General features: G+C 46.3%; 2 protein-coding genes across 2 annotated transcripts in view; one reads left to right on the top strand and one right to left on the bottom strand.

The window, feature by feature from the left end:
* The window catches only part of ASXL3 (ASXL transcriptional regulator 3), a 187741-nt gene extending 185685 nt beyond the window's left edge, over nt 1-2056 (bottom strand). The window contains exon 1 of the mRNA XM_040354131.1: nt 1810-2056. Within this exon, the coding sequence (XP_040210065.1) occupies nt 1810-1863 (54 nt within the window). The 5' untranslated portion in view covers nt 1864-2056. The remainder of the gene's footprint in view (nt 1-1809) is intronic.
* Nucleotides 2057-9956: 7900 nt separating this feature from the next.
* CCDC178 (coiled-coil domain containing 178) overlaps nt 9957-18600 on the top strand; it is a 384864-nt gene continuing 376220 nt past the window's right edge. Inside the window, exon 1 of the mRNA XM_040354128.1 lies at nt 9957-10043. The gene's annotated coding sequence lies outside the window, so the exon portion shown is untranslated. The remainder of the gene's footprint in view (nt 10044-18600) is intronic.

Genomic DNA, 18600 nt, shown 5'->3' with positions numbered 1-18600 from the left:
TTTGAAGACCCCTGATTTAAAGGCTCAGGAGGTGTTATGGCTTAATTAGATGATTAGAGTGGGACACTTTGAGACTAGAATATTGTACCTTTTCACATTATTCTAATTTACTGAGATTGTGGATTTGGGGTTTTCATGAGCTGTAAGCCATACTTATCACAATTATGACAAATCACGGCTTGAACTATCTTGCTTTGCATGTAATGAGTCTCTCTCATATATTAGTTTCACCTTTTAAAGCGGGAGTTCACCCGAAAAAAATTTTTACCCTTAGATTAATGCTCATTTTGTGAAGGGGAATCGGGTAGTTTTTTTAAAAACGAAGCCGTACTTACCGTTTTAGAGAGCGATCTTCTCCGCCGCTTCCGGGTATGGTCTTCGGGACTGGGCGTTCCTATTTGATTGACAGGCTTCCGACGGTCGCATACATCGCGTCACGAGTAGCCGAAAGAAGCCGAACGTCGGTGCAGCTCTATACGGCGCCTGCGCACCGACGTTCGGCTACTTTCGGCTACTCGTGACGCGATAGATGCGACCGTCGGAAGCCTGTCAATCAAATAGGAACGCCCAGTCCCACAGCCCATACCCAGAAGCGGCGGAGAAGATCGCTCTCTAAAATGGTAAGTACTGCTTAGATTTAAAAAAAAAAAACACCCGATTCCCCTTGACAAAATGAGCCTCAATCTAATGTTAAAAATTAACTTTTCCGGGTGAACCTCCACTTTAAGTTGCATTAGTGAAATAAATTAACTTTTGCACACTATTCTAATTTTTCGAGTATCACCTGTATAGAGGGGTCAGTCAGTCTGTCAATAGGAATGTATAGAGAGGTCAGTATAGTGATGGGAATGTATAGAGTGGTCAGTATAGTGATGGGAATGTATAGAGAGGTCAGTATAGTGATGGGAATGTATAGAGTGGTCAGTATAGTGATGGGAATGTATAGAGAGGTCAGTAGGGTGATGGGAATGTATTGAGAGGTCAGTAGGGTGATGGGAATGTATAGAGAGGTCAGTAGGGTGATGGGAATGTATAGAGTGGTCAGTAGGGTGATGGGAATGTATAGAGTGGTCAGTATAGTGATGGGAGTGTATGGAGGGGTCAGTATAGTGATGGGAATGTATAGAGTGGTCAGTATAGTGATGAGAATGAATATAGTGGTCAGTGTGGTGATGGAAATGAATAGAGAGGTCAGTATGGTGATGGGAATGTATAGAGAGGTCAGTATAGTGATGGGAATGAATAGAGTGGTCAGTGTGGTGATGGAAATGAATAGAGAGGTCAGTATAGTGATGGGAATGTATAGATAGGTCAGTATAGTGATGGAAATGTATAGAGGGGTCAGTATAATGATGGGAATGTATAGAGAGGTCATTATGGTGATGAGAATGTATAGAGAGGTCAGTATAGTGATGGGAATGTATAGAGAGGTTAGTATAGTGATGGGAATGTATAGATAGGTCAGTATAGTGATGGAAATGTATAGAGGGGTCAGTATAATGATGGGAATGTATAGAGTGGTCAGTATAGTGATGGGAATGTATAGAGAGGTCAGTATGGTGATGGGAATGTATAGAGAGGTCAGTATAGTGATGGGAATGAATAGAGAGGTCAGTGTGGTGATGGAAATGTATAGATAGGTCAGTATGGTGATGGGAATGTATAGAGAGGTCAGTATAGTGATGGGAATGTATAGAGAGGTCAGTATAGTGACAGAAGTGTATGGAGGAGGTCAGGCTCCCCTCACCCCCTATGATAACAAAGCCCATATCCGGCTACAGAGGGGAAGACAGGAAGGAGAGGACATACCAGGCGGGCAGCCTCGGCCCAGGTGCGGTCCTTCTTCTTCCTCTTGTCTTTCATGTTGGCATCTCATTGATGGTTCTGGTGACGTGGGGAATCCACGGGCACAGCAGACAATGGCTCGGCGTGACAAGAAGAGCAGAAGGGCCGCCGCGGCTCTGGCTCAGGAGGCAGCGACACTACTCAGCTGACAGCTCTGGGATGCTCCCGTTCCCCCTCACAACAATACACACTGACGTCACTACGAATGGCGACCCGGAGATCTCGCGAGGAGAGAAGCGGCAGCGGAGGCAGAGGCGGGCAAATCTCGCGAGATCTCCGTGGTCAAGCAGCGCCTGGAATTCCAGTGAGCGGGGCCGGGGTTTCCCTGCGCGTATCTCCTCCCCCCTCCTTCCCTGACCGGATCCAGCCGGACACCCGCTCCTTCCTCTCCCTACCCGCCACCACACAGCACTAGGAACCCCTGTATAGGAGCGGGCCGGTCCCTGGAATTGGCTGCCGTTGTCCTGTGTGGTCAGGCTCAGTGAATGGAAGGAGGCGTGACCCCCATCTAGAGTATGGAGAGCAGTATGGAGAGCTGCCTGCACACTGAGCTCAGGGGCTTCCATGGGATGGTCTGGGAGGTTTACTAAACCCGGAGAGCTCACAATCTGGTGCAGCTCTGCCTGGTAGCCAATCGGTATATATCCTCAGCTTGTTCAATTAAACTTTGACAATAAGCCCTGGTTCAAATCGGTGCAATTGACGTGCCATATCGGCATGGCAGGTGGTCGGCATGGGGTTAACGGCTGTGTGTTGTTATTTTGAGGGGACAGCAAATTGACACTGTTATACAAGCTGTACACTCACTACTTTACATTGTAGCAAAGTGTTGTCACATGAAAAGATAAAATATTTACAAAAATGTGAGGGGTGTACTAACTTTTGTGAATGTATATTGAATGTGGACTATGTGCGTTTGACATGCTGTTTTTTTGCAAAGCGCTGCACTTGTCCTAAATCAACTCAAAAGGCAGCAGTAGATCCCAGGTGAGTTATTGTGCAGGTTTTTTTAAGCTGTGTGAATGAAGCCTTTGAAGTAGTAAATATATTTTACAGCTTTTTTATTGACATATATTTTATATATCAGTAATTATATGTGGTGGCTGCATTTGTTTTCTTTTTTTTTTTTTAGGCTCTTTCAGCAGCATTGATAATCTTGGGGGGGGGGGGAGTGTTAGATGTACTAGCAGATTTAGATATGCTAACAAATTGAAGCCAAACTCCAGCTAAAACTGCAGTTAGAGCAACAGTTGTGTTCCTTTTGGGATAACGATTTTAAATAAAAGCTGATCATAGTAAGAACCTCTGTCAGTGTTAAATGGTTTGTCTCATCGCTGTAATTGTTAAATCTGCAGGGCAGCTTGTTCTGTTAACCACTTCCCGCCCCGGCCTATGGCCGATTTATGTCCGGGAAGTGGTTCTGAAATCCTGACAGGACGTCCTGCAGGATTTTATGCCTCGCGCGCCCGGTGATGCGGGGTGTCAGTCTGACACCCTGCATCTCCGATCTCGGTAAAGAGCCTCCGGCGGAGACTCTTTACCACGTGATCAGCTGTGTCCAACCACGGCTGATCACTATGTAAACAGGAAAAGCCGTTGATGGCTCTTCCTCACTCGCGTCTGACAGACGCGAGTAGAGGAGAGCCGATCGGCGGCTCTCCTGACATGGGGGGTTCGCGCTGATTGTTTATCAGCGCAGCCCCCCCTCGGATCGCCACACTGGACCACCAGGGAAGGGCAAATAAAAATAAAAGTCTTGGGGGAAAAAAAAAAAAAGCTTTTTAAAAAAAAAAAAAGATGCCAATCGGTGCCCACAAATGGGCACTGACTGGCAGCATAGGTAGATCAGTGCTGCCCCCCAGTGTCCATCAGTGCCACCCCAGTGTCCATCAGTGCCACCCCAGTGTCCATCAGTGCCACCCCACAGTGCCCATCCATGCCCAGTGCCCACCTATCAGTGCCCATCTGTGCCACCCATAAGTATCCATCAGTGCCGCCCATGAGTGCCCAGTGCCGCCTATGTGTGCCGCATACCAGCGCCGCCAATCAGTGCCACCTCATCTGTGCCTGTCAGTACTCCCTCATCAGTGCCATCTCATTGGTGCCCATCAGTGCCGCCATATCAGTGCCCGTAATTGAAAGAGAAAACGTACTTATTTACAAAAAAATTAACAGAAAAAAATAAAAACGTAATTTTTTTTCAAAGTTTTCAGTCTTTTTTTAGTTGTTGCGCAAAAAAAAAAAAATCGCAGAGGTGATCAAATACCACCAAAAGAAAGCTCTATTTGTGGGAAAAAAAGGAAGCCAATTTTGTTTGGGAGCCACGTCGCACGACCGTGCAATTGCCATTCAAAGTGCGACAGTGCTGAAAGCTGAAAATTGGCTTGGGCGGGAAGGTGCGTAAGTGCCTGGTATGGAAGTGGTTAAAAAATAACAGACTTATTGGCTGGATAACCAGGGGAGAATAACCAGGTAAGTTTAATACTGCTTTATTCTATTTGCCTTTAGACATGTTTAGATTACCTAATCTGTTCCAGGACGTGAAGAAAAATGGGGGAAATTTGTTAAAGCGGGGGTTCACCCTAAAAACAAATTTCTAACACTACATCCAGGATACTATAAATATTTACAGTATGCAGGTCTTTTTTTTTTCTATCGCCGTACATACCGTTAGATTGAGATTTTCTCCCCGGCTTCCGAGTTCTGATTGCCGCGGGACTGGGCGTTCCTATCCTTGGCTTAGATGATTGACGTCTGGTGAAACAGTTCCCATGTCGCACAAGGCGCGTCACCAGATTTCCGTAAATAGCCGAGCTGCAAAACGACGCTATACGGCGCCTGCGCCTGCCGTGTAGAGCTGACTGCGCAGGCGCCGTATAGCGCCGACTCGCAGCTCGGCTATTTACGGAAATCTGGTGACGCGCCTTGTGCGACATGGGAACTGTTTCACCAGACGTCAATCATCTAAGCCAAGGATAGGAACGCCCAGTCCCGCGGGAATCGGAAGCCTGGGAGAAAATCTCAATATAACGGTATGTACGGCGATAAAAAAAAAAAAGACCTGCATACTGTAAATGTTGTTAGTATCCTGGATGTAATGTTAGAAATTTGTTTTTAGGGTGAACCCCCGCTTTAAAAAAAAATGCGGCAGCGGTTCCTGGCATACAATCGGCTTCTATCTTCAACTTGTTAAAGCAGAAATAAACCCTCTTATCCTTAAGGCTTCATTCACACAAGGCGGACTCCGTCGCTACGGAGTCCGCCTGCTCCCGTCGGCTCAGCGGGAGATCAGTCCGCAGATCTCCGCTGAGCCAACGATGACAAGCTCCTCTCTGCTCACTGAGCGGGGAGGGGCTTGTCGGGCACCGCTGTGTCCCTATGGAGCGATCTGATGAAAACGGACATGCTGTCCGTTTTCATCAGATCTTACCCGATCTGATCCGCATGGACGGATGGGGACGTGGCCCCCATACGTCTGTTTTTAGCGGGTCAGATGTCAGCGGACATGTCTCCGCTGACATCCGACGCTCCATAGCGATGCATGGAGCGGCCGTTCAGGTCCGCCGACAGACGGACCCGAACGGCCAAGTGTGAATGAGGCCTTACAACCAAAGAAGCTGCTGCCTTAGGGTCCTTTCACGCAGGTGGCATCAGTTCAGTTACTTTATTGGGCTAAGGAGAAACCGATGAATACGGATTCAGTTTGCACTTCAGTTCAGTTTACAGCAGTCCACATTAATTCGAAGAAACTAATCATATGTGTCTAAAAACGGACATAAACAGAACAGGGACTACTTCCATTTAGATCCCGTTAAATTGATAAGGTCACAGCCTTGTTCCAGTTCATAAAACCAAATCTTTCTGAACATGGATTTAGGCAGATTTAAATGGATGATCATTTACATCTTCCTGCCAATAGACATACATTGTGGTTCGGTTCAGTTCAGAGTGAAGGCCTGTGTGAAAGAGCCCTCATTCTCTGTTTTATCTGCAGTTGCTATTGGGCTCTGTATACACGATCAGAGATGAGCCCGCTGTTCGTTTGTGCTAAAACAAACCGAACATATGTGGGGCGTTGGCGGAAAATTCGAGAGCCGTGGAACGCCCCATAATGCACTGCGAGATCGCAGTGCATTGCTGTATGATGATTGGTCAAAGCATGCACCTGACCTGCATGCTTTGGCCAATCACAGTGCGCTCTGCTGAGGGAGCCATAATTGGCCTAATGCAGGGTGCCTTTGGCCAATCATGGCTCAGGGGGACTAAGTCCACACCCCACACTATATAAAGCTGCTTACACAGCGGCCCTGTGTAGTGTTGTTGGCATGGACAGAGATCTAACTTGAGTTTAATTAAGCAGGCAGGTTATTCAGTTAGTGGCAGTGTATTTGATATATATATATGAATACACCGCCTGAAAGTATTAGAACAGTACACCACCGAATGCACTGTAGATATAGGCTACACTGGATGCAGTGTGTATATACAGTACAGACCAAAAGTTTTGACAAACCTTCTCATTCAAAGAGCTTTCTTTATTTTCATGACTATGAAAATTGTAGATTCACACTGAAGGCATCACAACTATGAATTAACACATGTGGAATTATACATAACAAAAAAGTGTGAAACAACTGAAAATATATTTCATATTCTAGGTTCTTCAAAGTAGCCACATTTTGCTTTGATTACTGCCTTGCACACTCTTGGCATTCTCTTGATGAGCTTCAAGAGGTAGTCACCTGTCGCAGCACCCCATCACTCTCCTTCTTGGTCAAATAGCCCTTACACAGCCTGGAGGTGTGTTTGGGGTCATTGTCCTGATGGATGGAATAGCATGCCGCTGCAAGATGCTGTGGTAGCCATGCTGGTTCAGTATGCCTTCAATTTTGAATAAATCCCCAACAGTGTCACCAGCAAAGCACCCCCACACCATCACAACTTCTCCATGCTTCACAGTGGGAACCAGGTATGTAGAGTCCATCCATTCTACACCCCCCCACACACACACACACAACCTTTTTGGACATGTCACAGGTCCCAGAGGGCTGCAGGTCCATTCGCAAAGCTGAGTGTGACTTTCACGTGTGCACAGTGGGAAATCGTCTGTGAAGACACAAAGAATCACAGGCAACTACCCTTAGTAAATATGCTGGCACCATGGACCCGAAGACTGGTGAAGAAACGGCCCCAGGTGAGGACGGCGCTGGATCCTTGTAGCTGCTGACTGGAGTCGGGGTGGCCGGTCAATAAGGGGCGCTGCCCCCCCCCCCTTCCCAAAGTTTTGCCAAATAAAAAAGCTAATTATAGGACGGTTTATTTTTCAATAAATGATAATATGACTAACATTTTGTTGACATCTTAAAGCAGACCTTCAGTCATTTTTTCATCTTTCCATGGAATAAATCCTCTGCCTTTGTTGTTTTTTTAACATTTTTTCAATGCCTTATACAGCCCACTTCCTGTTTCTTGCCTGGTCATTAGCCTAGGCTTATGACATCATGCACAGCTCTCTCTCACTCTCCTGAGAGTTTGCCAGATAGGGAGGGGAGATGAGTCATAAGAGGGCCAGTGAGAGCTGCAGAGCTGGAGGTGTGCCTCTGTATGTCTGTGTAAATCCATTAAGTGAACAGGCGGCCCACATTTAAAATGGCTGCAGCCAAACTCAGTGGAGGGAGCTTTCTGCAGCATATTTGCAAGTACAGAATCGTAGTCTATATAAAATAATATGCAACATGGTTGGAGGGAAGCTTCAGAAAGACAAAGATGTTTTTATTACAAATTATGCTTTTTAAAGTAATAAAATGTTAGTCATATTATCACGTATATAAAAAGAAATCGTTCTATGTGTGTGCACGTTGCGGGGTGCCGGACTAATGGCTGTCTATTAGGTCTGTCAATTTTTGACAAGCATGTGGTTGGCTTGTCTTAGGTTGTCCTCTGCGCCCCGAACCTTCCAACTTTTGATTTGAGCAAATCAATATTCGCCATTTCCAGATTCCGGCTTCTCGTCCCGGCCAATCAGGAGGCTGAAGATTTGGAACCCAGAAAGAAGACCGGGTTAACACGGAAGTCGTTGGGTATCAGGGGAGCCATTACAGCTCTAGTGAGTGTGGACCTGGAGGGGATTGTTTGCACCATTGGTGGCCTGTCCATAAGGGGTACAGGGGTGCTGCCCCCTTAATCCATGCGCCCAGCCTCTAATCCACATGCAAGGTGCTGGAAGCATGGATTTCAATGTTTTTTTTTTTTTAAGCACATTGTTTTAAAAAAGGGTGAGCTCGGAGCGCACTACGCCCACCCAGCTGTGTGACAGTAGCGAATTAATATTTGCTATTGTCTTCCCGATTCTCCTCCTGGCCAACCAGGAAGCGTGTCTAAAGACCTGATTGGCCGAGAGGAAAAGAGATGGTTTAGGCTGCTGAGGAGAAGAGAGAGATGCAGGGTGAAGCCGCCTTGATGGAAATGCAGTGGAAGCCGCCAAGGAGTAGGAGACGCAGGTAGGAACTGAAGCGGCCCACGACCTAGGTGGGTGTAAGTGCGGGGCTGGTGGGGGGGTTTGTGGTGTGTTTGACTGATTGACCGGAGGAGGGATGACAGACAGTGTTGCCAACCTACCAGATTGAAATTTACTGGCGCAACACCCAAAATTTACTGGCACAGCCACGTTTTTACTGGCATATCACAGAAGTTACGAAATTACATTTTTAGGTGCAAATTTCAGTATTTAGGCTACAAATAAGTACGCTAGGCAAATAGCAATGTGATTTAAGATAGATATTAAAGTAAAAAAAATATTTTTGTTATTTTCGATATAATAAGGGCAAATTATTTAGTCACATCACCCCCTGCCTCCATCCCCCTCTGCCACCAACACCCCCTGCCTTCACCCCCCTTTGCGGTGCCACAATATCCCCCTGCCTCCAATCTTCCTCTGCCTCCAATCTCCCTCTGCCTCCAATCCCCCTCTGCCACCAACACGCCCTGCCTTCACCCCCCTTTGCGGTGCCACAATCTCCCCCTGCCTCCATTCTCCCCCTGCCTCCAATCTCCCTCTGCCTCCAATCTCCCCCAGGCCCCCTGCCTCCAATCACCCCATGCCTCCATCCCCCTCTGCGGCACCACCAACAACCCCTGTCTTCATTCCCCACCCGCCGCGGTGCCACCATCCTCCTCTGCGGTGCCACCAACACCCCCTGCCTCCAATCTCCCCCTGCCTCCAATCTCCCCCTGCCTCCAATCTCCCTCTGCCTCCAATCCCCCTCTGCCACCAACACCCCCTGCCTTCACCCCCCTTTGCGGTGCCACAATCTCCCCCTGCCTCCAATCTCCCCCTGCCTCCAATCTCCCTCTGTCTCCAATCTCCCCCAGGCCCCCTGCCTCCAATCACCCCATGCCTCCATACCCCCTCTGCGGCACCACCAACAACCCCTGTCTTCATTCCCCACCCTCTGCGGTGCCACCATCCCCCTCTGCGGTGCCACCAACACCCCCTGCCTCCAATCTCCCTCTGCGGTGCCACCGCAGCCACCATCATCCCCTGCCTCCAATCTCCATGCGCAGTTCCAAGCCGAACCTATCTCGGCTATTTTTACTGGCACATTCCCGCAACCACGGACATTTACGAACGGGGGAAAAAAGTTCCCGTTTTTACGAACTATCCGTAAAAATACGGACGGTTGGCAACACTGGTGACAGATGGTTTGTTCACTGTCCCCCCACCCCCCAAAAAAAAATTAAGCACCAGCTGCCACTGGTTTGCACCCCCCTAAAAAATGTTTAGAACTGGCCGCCACTTTACTGGAGAATAGACAGCACATTGCACCCCCCACATCCACGGATCCCAGTTGCAATGCAAATTTTTTTTTATAAATGCACTTTTTTTTTATTAATCGGCACAGTGCATATAAAGTATTGTTCTTTAGCATAGGTTGGCACGGCATTTGCCTTTAAAACAATTCACTAATCTACAGGATGGTCGAGCAGTACAACATAAAGTTCTTGCATTGAAATGCTACATTTCTTTCTACAGATGTGTATCCAGAGATAGAAGATTGATGAGGATCCTTCAGGTAGGGCAGAGTTGGGCGGTCACTGTAATGTGTGGGCGGGGCTTCGGGCGGCTCTGTTTGCCGGGGTTGCCATGGTGATGTCCGCCGCCGCTGCTCCGGTGATCGGTGCTGCGAGGACAGAGGAAGGTACGCGGACAGTCTATGGGGGGAGGGGGCGGCTGTAGAGATGTAGACAGAAGAATGATCGTTTGGTGTAAAACTTCCGGAGCTTTGAGGTGTATTCTAATGTTGGGCTATACTGACAACACTGCGAGCATGCTTTGTACTAGAACAGGAGGAGTTATAATGTATTCATATCCCGATCATCATCACTTAGCAGGGGGATTCGTATTCTGACACTCCATTAACTCCTGGCCATCCATCCCATTCCCATGTCTATAACAGGTGATTAACCCTTTCATCATTGGGGGGGATTTGTGATTTTGGAGAAATAAAAGTCACAAGGCATTAAATATATATTTATTTTAATACACAGACGTACACAAAGCAGTGAGGGTCCATTTACGCCTGCGTGTCACACTAACATGCTCTTTTTGGTGCGTTTTTTACGCGGCAGCATACGACAAACGTGACAAAAATTCTCTGCACTTTTTTGGGTGGTGAGCTTTGTGCGCTTATGTTACCGAAAGATCTTGGCAACAAAACGCACATTTTCTAGCTGTGTTTTGGTGCCATTGAGACACCATTTATACCTGTGTTTTCGGAGAACGTGCATAAAAAGTGCAAAAACTGTGCATCGTGCTCGCAGTACCATTAAAGAAAGGGGCTGTAAAGGTTTGTTTTTTATTTTCTAAATAGGTTCCTTTAAGCTAGTGCATTGTTGGTTCACTAACCTTTTCCTTCAGTTTCCCTTCTAAATGTTTTTTTTTTTTCTTTGTCTGAATTTCTCACTTCCTGTTCCTCCTCAGTAAGCTTGCCCCCATCATCCGAGCTGTTCTGGCTGGGGGTTAGTCATCCAGAACAGCTTACTGAGGAGGAACAGGAAGTGAGAAATTCAGACAAAGAAAACAAATATTTAGAAGGGAAATGGAAGAAAAAGGTACGTAAACAATGCACTAACTTCAAGGATCCTATTTATAAAATAAAAAACAAACCTTTACAACCACTTTAATTGTTAAAGGAGAAGTACAGCCTGAGCTTGTTTAGCTGTACCTCACCTACGGATCACAGAAGGGCAGTCCGTTTTGAACTCCTGTTTTCAGCTGACAGCGAGCTGAAGTCCGCTCTCTGTTGAAGTCACGCATATCAGTCCAAGTATTGCGTCATGCCGACAATAAAGTCTAAATCCGCCAGGTGCCTGAACTGACACCCATCTCAGCCTCTCAGAACAGAGGAGAGAGCCGCTAACAGTCTACAGCTCTCTGCTCACGGAGCTCTGAAAACCGAGTGATTGGCGATGTTCGATCGCTCTGTTCTCACACACAATCAGATTTTCGGATGACCGAACGTCCGGTTTTTTGCTTGCCAGTCTCGGCAAAAGCGAAGAGGTTACTCACCATAATAAAATTCTCGTACGACAGAATTCATCTTCTGAAGTGACGTAATGTGTTGAATAGTTTTGTATGTATTCTTTCGTTTCTGAGCATGCGTAGTCTTGCTCTTATTATTATTTTTTTTTTGTACAGAAACTGTACTAATTAAAGTGGAGTTCCACCCATAAATATAACATTACATCAGTAGTTTTAAAAAAATGTCATTAGTCCTTTACAAATTATTTTTATTTTTTTTAGATGCCTTCAAAGTGTTGTTGCTAGGCAGAATAGTTAATCTTCCCACTTCCTGCACCTAGGTGCTTAATGTTTCCTAACCTACACCGCACAGACTCCTGGGAATGTAGTGGGTGTAACTTTCCAGGAGTCTGTGCACTCCCCAGTCTCAAAGAATCATGTGACTTGGACAGCACAGGTGCTGAAACCTGATCTGAAACCTATTACACTGCTTGTACAGCACTGAGCATGTGCGAGATCTGCAAGGCTGAAATCCAGGAAGTCATACAGTCTGGCTTCATGATGCCCACACTTAAGATGGCCCCAGTCAATTTCTATTTTATAAAGTGTCTAAATGCTGTAAAAACCTAACAAAACGGACCTTAGTTTACAGACTAACTTTACTAGAATACATTAAGCGTGTGTATTACAGGGGTATTTATATTTAAAAAGTGAAATTGTGGCCGGAACTCCGCTTTAAACAAAAATCGGTTATTGCGTTCATATACGACAAAAACATTATAGTCTGCATATCCAGCTTTTGTATGACGAAAAAACGGAATCGGTTGTCAAATGCACCGTACTAACGATCCGAAAATTGGCAGATCGTTCGTTACTTGCGATTTTTGTATTGTGTGTACGGGACTTTAGAGGTGTCGGGGGACAGATGCTGCATCCAACAAAGTATCATTCCTAGAATAGATTCCTAAAAAAAATTACTTCTCTTTTTTTTATCAAATAACTTTTTATTGAAAAGATAAGATTGCACACAGCATACAGGAACATAAGATACAGCATGATGAGAGACAAGAAAATAGGGCTCACATCTGCCTGTGTTGCAGGTATTCAAGTAGTAAGTAATGCGGGTCGTCTGCATGTTTCTAGGCAATAGCTGGCGATCATATCAATACATGTAAGTGCGCCATTACTTCTCTTTTAATGGCACCCCCATACAGTATATGGCTAGGAAACAAAAGACAAACGTGCCAGAACCTGGTAGAAAAGCTCGCAAAGCTTACCAGGCGAAAAGGCGCGGTAACCTTTTGTGGCGTGTTTGTCATGCTTAGGGCATTCTATTCAAGTAATTGGGTTGCATCATGCTGTTGAGGAAAAAACAAAACGCACCAAAAAAAGCACATTAGTGTAAGGTGACCAGATTTTTAAAATGAAATCCGGGGACATATTTTTTATTTTTCTAGTAATGGCGGCAATCAGCGACTCTCTGCCCGTCGCCGCCCGCCTCACAGCCTGTCAGGTCTTACTCTCTGGCCCCCAGCTACTACTGGGTGGGTAGCGAAGGAAGATCACTCCGCCAGGGAAGGCAAGGAGATAAGCAGGCAGGCAGCTGGCCGGGACTTGAGCCAAGGCATGAGAACATGCGAGCGGAGCTGGATGGGCATGCACCCGAAACTGAATAAATATTCCCTCAGCATATGATCATCAGAAAGGGGCACATATAATGGAAGAAAATACACCCCCTCAGCTAGTAGAGCAGGGCTGTGTAATTCAGATTTGTTTTTTTTAATTCTGCACTGACTGTCTTTGAAATTGTCCCAGCCCCTTTTCAAATCCAATCTGGGGACAAAACCGGGGACAGACTTGGTCTGGGGACAGTGTCCTCAATCCGGGGACTGTCCCCTGAAACTGGGGGTATTTGGTCACTCTACATTAGTGTGACTAGCAGGTATGAACATGGCCATCGTAATAGCATCATGGGCTCCTGGGCAAAGTAATGCTTTGGGGCCCTTACAATAGAGACTGCAGGTAAACAGACATCAAGTAGGTAGGAGGCAGACAAGCGGAGCTTCCCCTTTTGGGTGGAGCTCCACATTAACTACATGAACAACCATTCTGTACAGAAAAGAAACAGTGGGAAAATACTACATACATAAAGTGACAAAGCTGTCCTGTGCATATAATATATCTGCACTATGGCCCCTCTACACCCGGGATATCCCCCCCCCCCCAACACTGTAACCATATACCATAAGATGCCCCTTGTATTGTGACCGGGCCCGGATTTCCCCAAGGGGCGGCAGTGGCATGGAGTCCCCCCCGACGCCCGGAACATACAGTTAGGGCGGTAAGTTATGGGGAAATCCGCTCGCTCATTAACAAGTGATTGCGGCAATGTCACCGAAATCACTTGTAAAATATGTGCTCCCGTCCGTTCTCCCCTCTCCCCCACCCCACATACCTCTCTATGCTGGCTCTGTCTTCGGGACTCCGCCCCCCCCCCCCCCGGCCACCAAGTCTGTCTCCTGTCCCTGCTGCCGATGTACACAGTGAGAGGGGAGAGCTGTGCTCTTCCCATCTCAGCTGTGACAGGAGTTCTAGCACAGTGCTAGGACTCCTGTTTTGGAGGTGACAGGGTCAATAAAGAGAACATGTCACCTCCAATTGCTATTACACAGGAAATTGTTTTCTCCTGTGTGATAGCAAAAAAGTTAAGTGAAATTTTTTTTTATAAAAAATAAATAAATAATAAGAAATAATAATTAAATTAATACAATAAAAAGGTAAAGAATAAAAAAAAAAATAAGAAAAATAATAGGAAAATGATACAACATTTTTTAAAAGTAAGCGACAAGCTACAAATAAATAAAAATAGAAAAAGTGATAAAAAAAGTAAAAAAACAAACAAAACATATTTGATCTAACCGTGCCGCACATTCTCCGTTGATTTGGGGGGGGGGGTCGGTTGGCGGGGAGGGGGTGCATTGTGGAACCTGGCCTTGGGGCGGCAGTGAGAGCAAATCCGGCCCTGATTGTGACCTCTCTACATCCCTGATACCTCTAGCACTATAGCCACTCAAGCTACCCCAAGCATTGCTACCCCCTATACACCCCAAATCCCCCTCAGCATTGTTTTCCCCCTATACACCCTTGATATCCCCCAGCACCATTATTCCATCCATGTAGTACCCCCTTTTCCAGTGGAGATACAGTGCATGCAAACTTTTGGCTCTGTGCCCACGTCCAGCACTGCACACACCTATACCTATCAAGCAGGCAGAAGGAGGGGCGGAGGAGGGAGCATCCCTCCGGGCATTCCAAGCCTTTCGGTGCAAACAGTGCTGGACGGCTGGGCTCACCGTGACACCATCCACAATGCTACTTCCGCAGGTGGGCTCTCAGTGCTGCCGACTCAGCAGCTCCCACTCCAGCTCCTTACCCGCAGCCTTCGAGTCCCGAGCATTCAAGCTGCATTGGGCGGGGTTAGAGCATCACTGGTGCTCTGGCCCTGTCCCTCCCTGCTGGCTGTGAAATAGGCATCGTTCTGCACAGCGCACCGCAGCTAGCCTGCCTCCCCTGTGTATCCATCACTCTCAGTGCCATTGTTGGAGCTACCAATTTTGTGGGCAGCGTGGGCTCAAGAACCAGCTGATTTGGGGAAAGTGCAGGGGCCCCCCATGCAGCTGGGGCCCCTGGGCAGTGCCCAGGTGTGCCCTCTCATTAAGACAGCCCTGGGTATGAAAGGGGTCTAACAATGAATGGCACCGCACACAAGTACAAGGTTTTGCACGTTTCTGAACGTGTTCCTGGAATGTGAAGATGTGAATGGGGTCTAATGGCCATAAGAAGGCAGATGTTGTAAGAGCTCATTCACACAGTTCACACTCACATGCACTGATCTGCGTAGCTCTATGCAACGACACATAGACTGCATTATGATGCACTGCATGTTAATTCAGCAGGTTGGAATTTTTTCACAGTGCAATGCGCAGCGCTGCATGTCACAACACCACAATCAAGCCACTAGCTTCTTATTCAGGGGGAAATCACCAGCTATAGTACATACAGTATGGTCTGGGCCCAGCACCTGTCATCCTGGTTGTTAGTGGTTACAGCAGTTTACAGCTCATATGTATATGACATCATGGGGAAGATTTACTAACACTGGTGCGCACAGAATCTGGTGCAGTTGTAACCAATCAGCTTCTAGGTTTTATGGTCAAAGCTTAATTAAACAAGCTGAAGATAGAATGCACAGCTGCACCAGATTCTGTGCGCACCAGCTTTGGTAAATCCCCCCCCCCCCCCATGTGTGCAGACTTGACCACACATCTGTACCAACAGACACGTCCCTCTGTGCTTAGGCTCTATTCACACTAATGCAATTTTTGATGCATTTTGCAAAAATGCAGGGACATTTTTTAACCACTTCATTACTGGGCACTTAAACCCCCTTCGTGCCCAGACCAATTTTCAGCTTTCAGCGCTGACGCATTTTGAATGACAATTGCACGGTCATACAACACTGTACCCAAATTATATTTTTATAATTTTTCCCCCACAAATAGAGCTTTCTTTTGGTGGTATTTGATCATCTCTGCGATTTTTATTTTTTGCGCTATAAACAGAAAAAGACAGAACATTTTGGAAAAAAACACAATATTTTTTGCCTTTTGTTATAATAATATCCCAATTTTTTTAAAAAAAATATATATTTTTTCCCTCAGTTTAAGCTGATACGTATTCTTCTACATATTTTTGTCAAAAAAAAATCGCAATAAGCGTTTATTGATTGGTTTGCGCAAAAGTTATAGCACCTACAAAATAGGGGATAGATTTATGATTTATTTTTTACTAGTAATGGCGGAGCTCTGTGATTTTTTTTGTCAGGCCTGCGATATTGCGGCGTGTTCTAACTGTGTGGGGGGAGGGGACTGACTGGGAGAGGTGACCGATGCTGTGTCCCTATGTACAAGGGACACAGATCTGTCTTCTCTCTCCCTGACAGCACGTGGAGCTCTGTGTTTACACACAGAGCTCCACGTCCCTGCTGTCACCTGCTTTCACCGCCGATCGCGTGTACCTGGCGGACATCGCAGCCGCCAGGCACACGCATCGGCTTCCCAGCGATGCAACGGCACAGTGTTTACCCGCTGCGCGCCCCCCAGCGGCGCGCACGGGTAATGTAAACAATAGGACGTCCAAAGACGTCCTCCCGGCACTTTAGGTCCGCGCTGCAGACGTCTTTTGACAATAGCGCGGATCTGTAGTGGTTATCATGGTTTCCTATGGAACATGTTCACATCAATGCTTTTTTGTGCCTCTGCATTTTTGGAAAGGGTCTGGGACTTTTTTTCCCGCAAAAAGCAGTGTTTTGCGTGTAATAGAATTCAATGGACCCGCATCCAAAACGCAAGTACTGCGTTTTTACCGCGATTTTGCCACGATTTTGCCGCAAATTGCCGTTTGCGTTTTTTTCTTTTAACCTGTTTATAGCTGGTTTTTAAAGGAAATTTTAAAAAAATAAAAATTGCCAGCTAAAAAAAAAAAATTATATAAAAAAAAAAATACACAAATCGCAGTAAAATCGCGGTAAAAACGCAGCAAGCACCACAAAATTCACTGCAAAAACGCTCAAAATCAACATGCATAGGTGTGAATCAAGCCTAAAAGCTTGAACTCTGCCTAAATATTTTTGTACATTTGCGATGTAAATATGAATGACCTCTGCTGACGCCTGTGTCATGTGTGGCTGTTGCTGTGTTCAGGAAAACTCTTCCATTTTTATTCAGCCGTAAAGTACTGTAAGCGACAAACATCCAGCACTGGGCTTACAATTCCAGCTGTAGTTCAAATTTGATAGCAGGCCGCTCATTCTCTACCTCCTCCATTCTCAGAATGCCTTGTATTCTTTTCATTAAAAGCAAGGTCTGTGATTGAAGGCGGGGGGGGGGGGGGGGCAACAACCATACACACTTTTTCCATTCACAGAACATCTTGTATTAAAAACGATTTCAAGGTATTCGTTAATGGACAAGGCAGAGTACCCACTATCAGAGCAAAGCTTTAAAGTGCTGTATCTACACCACGATGATTATTTATTACCTATTGGTTACAATATAACAATGTGGATCTTCTGAAAAGCGGCTTATGTAATAATCCCTGTACAGTATCCGTCATGACCCTGACCACAGGTGTGCACAAGTGGTGTGCCAGGTGTGCACGTGCAGTGCAGATTCCCCCTGTTGATATTTCACCAAAGCTCTTACATTTTTTATGTAAAAAATTGTGCAAAAATATAAATAAAATTGTAAAAAATAATACAAACAAAATATCTAAAAATAAAAAAAACTGCTGCCCTACAGACATTAACCTCTGCTCTACTGACACCGTCCACTACCCTACTACATTTTAAAATGTTTACATTTATTTACAGTGTCTCTCTCTCTCCCCACTATGACATCAAAAGTATTGGGACACCTGCAGAATACCTTAGGGATGAATTACCGTATTTATTGGGGTATAGTGCGTTCCCGCGTATAGCGCGCACCCCTAAAGTTGCCCCCGAAATTCCTGTGGAAAAAAGATTTTTGTACTTACAGTTTGGTGTCTCGCGCGGCGTCCATCGGCGGCCTCGTCGGGTCCGGCGTCCGTCTGCGGCTTCCGGTGTCCTCTTCGTCAGGTCCGGCGTCCTTCTGCGGCGTCCTCCCCGCTCGTTTCCCGCTTTCCCGCGCCGAGTTTGAATACTGCGCCGGCATATACCGAGCGCAGTACACTCGTGTATAGTCGGGCAGTCTCGGCTACACTCGCGCTCACGTCCTGCGCAGTATTCAAACTCGGCGCGGGAAAGCGGGTATCGGCGTATATCGCGCACCCACGATTTTGCCCTGATTTTCAGGGCAAAAAAGTGCGGTATACGCTGCTAAATACGGTAGAAAGGAGACTGTAAGCCAGACCTTCCCATCCACATCAGTACCTGACCTCACAAATGCACTTATGAAAGAATGGTCAAACCTTCCCATAGATACACTCCTAAACCTTGTGGACAGCCTTCTCAGCAGAGTTGAAGCTGTCATAGCTGACAACTTAGGGTGGGGCAACTTATTTAGGGCTGCTGTTAGAAATCATAGGGGCCCTGTACAGCCTACCCGACAGGGCCCCACCCCCGAAAATATCAAATAATATTTTCACTAAAATGCCATGGTCGCGATGCTATGCTTTGCAGCCATGGCAGAAATTAT

This window comes from Rana temporaria, chromosome 5, assembly GCF_905171775.1.
Source record: "Rana temporaria chromosome 5, aRanTem1.1, whole genome shotgun sequence".
In the NCBI taxonomy this organism is placed as follows: Eukaryota; Metazoa; Chordata; class Amphibia; order Anura; family Ranidae; genus Rana; species Rana temporaria.
The sequence above is the reverse complement of the archived record's forward strand: the minus strand, read 5'-3'. Positions and strand labels throughout refer to the sequence as shown.